The sequence below is a fragment of the Coregonus lavaretus genome (assembly GCF_964263955.1).
Source record: "Coregonus lavaretus genome assembly, contig: HAP1_SCAFFOLD_3756, whole genome shotgun sequence".
NCBI classification, from domain to species: Eukaryota; Metazoa; Chordata; class Actinopteri; order Salmoniformes; family Salmonidae; genus Coregonus; species Coregonus lavaretus.
Genome location: NW_028160517.1, coordinates 51,147 through 58,787, shown reverse-complemented (window position 1 = coordinate 58,787; position 7,641 = coordinate 51,147). Strand labels below are relative to the sequence as shown.

Here is a 7,641-nt window from a genome sequence, read left to right as displayed (position 1 = left end):
ACACTTCCCCCTGTTCCTCTGTTAGTAGTGGAACACTTCCTCCTATTCCTCTGTTAGTAGTGGAATACTTTTTTTCTTGATCATGAAGTATATTTAAAACCAAATGTTTTACTGGGTGACTTTCACTTTTACTTGAGTCATTTTCTATGAAGGTATCTTTTCTTTTACTCAAGTATGACAGTTGGTTACTTTTTCTACACTGCTTCCATCCAGCTATCTACTATCATTATCATATGTGTGAAAAACTTGGTTGGAAATCACACAAGACTGATCTCAGTTAATTCATACTGTATGTTGTAGTCTTTCCAAGAGAGAAATCACACAATACTGATCTCAGTTAATTCATACTGTATGTTGTAGTCTGTCCAAAGAGAGAAATCACACAAGACTGATCTCAGTTAATTCATACTGTATGTTGTAGTCTTTCCAAGAGAGAAATCACACAAGACTGATCTCAGTTAATTCATACTGTATGTTGTAGTCTTTCCAAGAGAGAAATCACACAAGACTGATCTCAGTTAATTCATACTGTATGTTGTAGTCTTTCCAAGAGAGAAATCACACAAGACTGACAGCCTGTGAGTTTATTAAAAGCATTCAGTGATTACATGGCAGTTTAGAGAGCAACAGGTCTTTATCTGTAAAGGGTAAATAACATAACATCAACATAATCTGCACTCACATCACAAATATGAAATAAACACTTCTCAACAATACCTTTGAGATCATTGATATATATTACCATATTTATTAACTTTAATTTGATTAATTGATTGATTTGCACACAGCATATTCACAATTTAATGTATATCAGACCTGAACTAAGTACTATACTTTCTCTGTAACCCACAGATCATAAGAGAATAACACAAATATCTCTATATAGTACAAACATCATAACAATAATCTACATAATAATCAATACCATAATATTTATAATGAATAACATCATTATCTCTATACTACTAACAACATAACAATAATCTACATCAGTCAATATCATAAAATGTATAATCAATAACATCATGAGAGGTAAACAACAGCAACAAAACAAACCCCAACAAACTAAAATGACCCCTTTATTCAGATGTTTCAAAATACAAAGAATGAACAGATGATTATAATAATACATGGACTAATAATGGAAACACTTCAAGATAAAGAATCTAAGAGAAACACTAAATAAGATAAAGACATAAAGACAAAAGCTAAAAGCAGCAATACATTCTGGAACACAAAACAGACCTAATTGAGCTACTCTCTAAAAATAATCAAATCCCATGTTACCCAAAACCCCATGTTACCAAAACCCCACGTTACCCAAAACCCCATGTTACCCAAAACCTCATGTTACCAAAACCCCATGTTACCAAAACCCCATGTTACCAAAACCCCATGTTACCAAAACCCCATGTTACCAAAACCCCATGTTACCCAAAACCCCATGTTACCAAAACCCCATGTTACCAAAACCCCATGTTACCAAAACCCCATGTTACCAAAACCCCATGTTACCAAAACCCCATGTTACCCAAAACCCCAAGTTACCCAAAACCCCATGTTACCAAAACCCCATGTTACCAAAACCCCATGTTACCCAAAACCCCATGTTACCAAAACCCCATGTTACCAAAACCAAAACCCCATGTTACCCAAAACCCCATGTTATCCAAAACCCCATGTTACCCAAAACCCCATGGTACCATGTTGGTACAAAACAAACAAAATGAATAATGGTGGTTACAATCACTCCTTTTAGATTTCTTCCAAGGTTATAAAAAGATAAACTAATTCTGAAAATGTTATTAAAATTAGAACCACTTAAGGTTTGTCACCACATTTTAAACACCAGTCCACTGCTGACCATAGATTTAAAACACAAAACTGACCTAAGATCATCATGTAGGGTCAGCATCATTCTATTCCTACTCAGTCCCCTGGGCTGCTCTCTCCTCTCCCGGTCCAGCTTCAGCTCTGGAGCTCAGAGAGACCATCTCCATGGCATTGGCATCAACATAAAGATCCATGCTGCTCACCCTGTTCACTCTCTTCTGCCTCCTGGTGGTCTAGGGAGGCACAGCACCAAGAGTGAGTGAGTGAGTCAGTCATGGACTAATAATGGAAACACTTCAAGATAAAGAATCTAAGAGAAACACTAAATAAGATAAAGACATAAAGACAAAAGCTAAAAGCAGCAATACATTCTGGAACACAAAACAGACGTAATTGAGCTACTCTCTTAAAATAATTAAAACCCCATGTTACCATAACCTCATGTTACCATGGTTGCAAAAAAACTAACTAAAAGGAATCATGGTGGTTGCTGTCACTCTTTTTAGATGTCTTCCAAGGTTCTAGAAAGATAAACTAATTCTGAACTTTTCAGCTATTATTAAAATCCCGGTCTCTCGTTCTCTCTGTGTGTGTGTGTGTCTCTGTGTCTCATTCTCATCTGGTAATTTTCTTTTTTTACATTTTACGTCATTTAGCAGACACTCTTATCCAGAGCGACTTACAGCTAGTGAGTACATACATCATTTTTTATACTGGCCCCCCATGGGAATCAAACCCACAACCCTGGCGTTGCAAACGCCATGCTCTACCAATTGAGCTACATCCCTGCCGGTCATTCCCTCTCCTACAATGGACGACGCTGAGCCAATTGTTTTTATTTTTTTTAATGTAATTTTAGCAGACGCTCTTATCCAGAGCGACTTAGAGGAGCAATTAGGGTTAAGTGCCTTGCTCAAGGGCACATCGACAGATTTTTCACCTAGTCGGCTCGGGGATTAGAACCAGCGACCTTTCGGTTACTGGCACAACGCTCTTAACCACTAAGCTACCTGCCACCCCGTAATTGTGCGCCGCCCCATGGGTCTCCCGGTCGCGGCCGGCTACGACAGACCCTGGAATCGAACCAGGATCTCTAGTGGCACAGCTAGCACTGCGATGCAGTGCCTTAGACCACTGCGCCACTCGAGAGCCGAGTTAATCACACACAGATATAGACCAATGTAGAATCTGAACCCTGCTCATAGACAAAAACATTTAAATGACTTGTAACGTCTGAGTAACTGTCTTTACCTTGTAGTACAGGTAGATGGTGGTGATGGCTGTCAGTAGGATCAGCAGCACTACAACGTGTCTGATGATGAAGGCTGGCAGAGGAGAGGCTGCAAACAGAAACACCTTTGATGAGGGGACTGGTCATCATCACATAGATCTGTGGGAAATCTGTCAATGACTAAGTTGGAAGTCTGGTTCATGTTCAGTTACCTGTGACGGTGAGGGAGAGGAGCTCACTTTCAGAGGAGAAGTTATGAGAGAAAACATCATTGTCATAAACACAGCTGTAGTTCCCTTGGTGGGAGTCATCTGCAGCAGGGAAGAGGAAGGCAGCAGAGTGATTGACAGCTGGCTGGGTCTGGGCTCTGTTGGAGCCGGTGAACGTGAGGAGGAAGGAGCCTCCTGGGTACTGTGGCTGAGTGGAGCAGATGATGGTGAAGCTGTCGCCCCATAACATCTCGGGCCCCTGGTGGCCCCTGGAGACCCCTCCCATTGAGTCAGTCAGGAAGATATCAGGCTGGACCAGAAGATCTGTAACAAAAAAGAGAACAAGAAAAACCTCTTCAGCTAGTTTCCTATAGATATGAAAATAACATCAGCATGTAACAGTGCTAGCCACCCTCCCTCACAGGGCAACATGAGTAGTGGGCCTACAGTCACTGAGACAACATATGTTGATATCAGGCTGAAGCAGGACATCTGGAACAAGAGGAGAGAAAAAGAAAACGTAGCTCCTCAACTACTTTCTTTCCTCATTTAGATATGACAATAACATGACATGTGACAGTGGTAGTGAGTAGAGACGTTCACTGAGATAACACTCAAATACAAAAGCATTCTGGGATATTTAAGTTGTATTTGATTCCTACTTGACTGAGTGATTTATTTTGCAAAGCAGACTTACAAGCTAAACAGTCATTGTGAGAGGTGCAGAGGAAGTTGTATGAATGAAGGAAATCAGTTGAATATAATTATAATATCTTGATATTACCTGAGCAGATCACTGTGACTAAGGGAAGGAGATCATTTGTTCTCCTACACTCCCTCAGTGAAGGCTCAGACCCAGAACAGTAAACTCCAAACCCTCTAGTGGTGTTTCCAGGTAGTACTGAAACAGTGGAGCCACAACCCAGCTGTCTACACACTACTGCAGCTACAGCCTCCTTGTTCCTGTCTACAGCTCCCACAGTCCTCCACTCTCCCTGGTCGTACCACTCCACTCCACCAGCACAGCGACTGCCTCCTCCCACCAGCCTCACATCATCAGGCTCTGAGAAAAGAAGAGAGAGAGACAGTAATCGACTATTTTCTCACTAAAACACACCTACAGGGGGCTCCAACATTACTGGCACCCCTGACTGCACAAACAATACTTAAAACATATAAACAATACTGTACTTTATTAATGTTTCAATGGAACCAACCAAACTCATACAATTATTTAATACAAAATAAATGTCACCAAAATCAAGGTTTCATAATTATTGACACTCCTCATTTAGTACTTAGTGCAACCACCTCTGGCAAGGATACAGTGGGGAAAAAAAGTATTTAGTCAGCCACCAATTGTGCAAGTTCTCCCACTTAAAAAGATGAGAGAGGCCTGTAATTTTCATCATAGGTACACGTCAACTATGACAGACAAAATGAGGAAAGAAAATCCAGAAAATCACATTGTAGGATTTTTCATGAATTTATTTGCTAATTATGGTGGAAAATAAGTATTTGGTCACCTACAAACAAGCAAGATTTCTGGCTCTCACAGACCTGTAACTTCTTCTTTAAGAGGCTTCTCTGTCCTCCACCCGTTACCTGTATTAATGGCACCTGTTTGAACTTGTTATCAGTATAAAAGACACCTGTCCACAACCTCAAACAGTCACACTCCAAACTCCACTATGGCCAAGACCAAAGAGCTGTCAAAGGACACCAGAAACACAATTGTAGACCTGCACCAGGCTGGGAAGACTGAATCTGCAATAGGTAAGCAGCTTGGTTTGAAGAAATCAACTGTGGGAGCAATTATTAGGAAATGGAAGACATACAAGACCACTGATAATCTCCCTCGATCTGGGGCTCCACGCAAGATCTCACCCCGTGGGGTCAAAATGATCACAAGAACGGTGAGCAAAACTCTCAGAACCACACGGGGGGACCTAGTGAATGACCTGCAGAGAGCTGGGACCAAAGTAGCAAAGCCTACCATAAGTAACACACTACGCAGCCAGGGACTCAGTCTTTTCCTGTAATGTTTGACAAGGTTAAGGAACACATTTGGAGGGATTTTGGACCATTCCTCTATGCAGAACATTTCAAGATCCTTCACATTCTTGGGTTTGCGCTTATCAACTGCTCTTTTCAACTTAGCCCACAGATTTGATTTGATTGTGGTCCGGCGCCTGAGATGGCCATGGCAGAACATTGATTGTTTTTGTCACAGAACCATTTCTGTGTGGATCTTGAGGTATGTTTTGGGTCATTGTCTTGTTGGAAAGTCCACCTACCGCCAAGACCCAGCCTTCTGGCAGAGAAAACCAGATTGTCAGCCGAAATTCCCTGATACTTGGTGGAATTCATTATGCCATCAATCTTTAACCAGTGCCCCTGGACCTCTGGAATTAAAACAGCCCTAAAACATCACTGACCCACCACCATATTTCACAGTGGGTATGAGGTGCCTCTCCTTGTATGCATCTCTGTTTCGACGCCAAATATGCCGATGCTGTATCTGACCAAAACGTTCAATGTTGGTCTCATCTGACCAGAGCACCTTCTTCCAGTCATAATTTAAATTACGTTTGGCAAACTCCAAGCGCTTGCATCTGTGTCTTGGGGTCAGAAAGGGCTTTCTTCTGGCAACCCTTCCAAAGAGCCTGTGGTTGTAGAGGTGGCGTCTGATGGTGCTTTTTGAAACCTGGTGACCCCAAGACGCCACCAAGGCCTACAATTCTTTCACAGTGATTCTTGGGGATTTTGTTGCTTCTCTCACCATCCTCCTCCCTATCCTGGGGGGCAAAATGCATGTGTGTCCTCTACCGTGAGGTTTTCATCTGTTCCATAACTTAATTAAAAAATATATAATCTTAACTTAAAAATATATATAATTGCCCTGACAGTGCTCAGTGGTATATTCAATAGTTTGTGGATCTTCTTGTAGCCATTACCAGATTTATGAAGGTCTACGACCATCTGTCTCTTTTGAACTGCCAGTTTTTTTGTTTTCTTCATGGAGTTGGATGACAAAAGGATAATGTATGTGTGTTACCTCATTTTTATACACTAGTGAAAGAGGAAGTGATGTAATGGCTCAATATAGTTCCTTAACACTTAGATAAACTAAAATAAGTGGAATTTAATTCCTGGTCTAATTGTGGTAGATATTATTTACAAAAAACTTTTTAGGGGTGCCATTAATTGTGAAAACCTTGATTTGGAGGACATTGATTTTTAATTAAATCAATAAATAATTTTAGTGGGTTCCATTGGAACATTAATATAGTACAGTATTTCTCACATGTTGGTATTTTCAGTTTCTCTCTATAATTATAGTGTTTATATTTCTGTAAGTATTGTTTGTGCATTGCCAGACAGGGGTGCCAGTAATTTTGGAGCCCACTATATATTGCCTCTCATATTCTTCACTCCAGGTGAGAAACAATGTTGATTGAGTGACAAACTGTTTCTTACCTGAGCAGGTGAGTCCAACAGCATTACCAGGTAGGCAGGTGTTGTTTTTTCTGTCTGAGGTGTCACAGTCCAGGAGAAGGGACTCATTGCCTTTACACGGGAACTCTTTATCCCAGGTCTGACCCTCACCTTCTCCATAGAGCCCCCCCTGTAGAGCTGCAGGAGCCCCACAGCCAAGCTCCCCACAGACTACCTCTGCATCCTGCTGGTCAAAGTCAGCTTCACACACTGAGGCCCAGGACTGATTGGACTTCACCTCCAGTCTCCCAGAGCAGAGACCATCTCCATCCACAAGCTGCACAGACTCTGGAGAAAAACAGTTGGTTGAACATTCAATCCGTTTTGTTGATGACACTGTCAAGGACTAAACACAAATATGTTGGATAAAAGATTGTAGGTTGCTATGTTTGATACTGTAAGAGGTAGAAATGGGTTCTTAGTCACTCAGGACAGGGTTGGGAATAATGCAGGCAGGAGACAGGAATAAGTTCACTTCACTTTATAGAAAATAAACAGCTGGACATCCATCAGGCAGCTTCACTTCAGTAACATCTGAACTACAATGATCTGCCCATGCACATCTCCCATAAACCAATATGACAAACACAAATATAATGTTTAAATACATCTAACATCTCTCCCTCTCTTTAAATGAAATGAAAAAAACATAAAACATGATATATGCTAATCTTGTATAATGTACAAATCAAATCTCTCAATATTACCAGTGTCTTACCTGAACAGATCACATGATGATAATATTCACAATCAGAGACACCAGGTCGTCTTCCGATGTCACACTCTTTAATAGTAGACTCATCTCCACTGCATCTACCCCATAGTGTGACTCCTCCTCTTCCATCTCCAACCAGAGGTCCTCTAGATTCA

At 41.0% G+C, this 7,641-nt stretch overlaps 1 protein-coding gene across 1 annotated transcript; it reads right to left on the bottom strand.

Moving 5' to 3' along the window:
- Positions 1 to 3,084: 3,084 nt before the first annotated feature.
- LOC311121710 (scavenger receptor cysteine-rich type 1 protein M130-like) lies at positions 3,085 to 7,059 on the bottom strand (the record flags this gene model as incomplete). Its single annotated transcript, XM_084196165.1, has 3 exons — positions 3,085 to 3,173; positions 3,277 to 3,597; positions 6,754 to 7,059. Coding segments are annotated over 3 exons (716 nt in total), but the record flags the coding sequence as incomplete, so codon positions are not given.
- Positions 7,060 to 7,641: the final 582 nt, after the last annotated feature.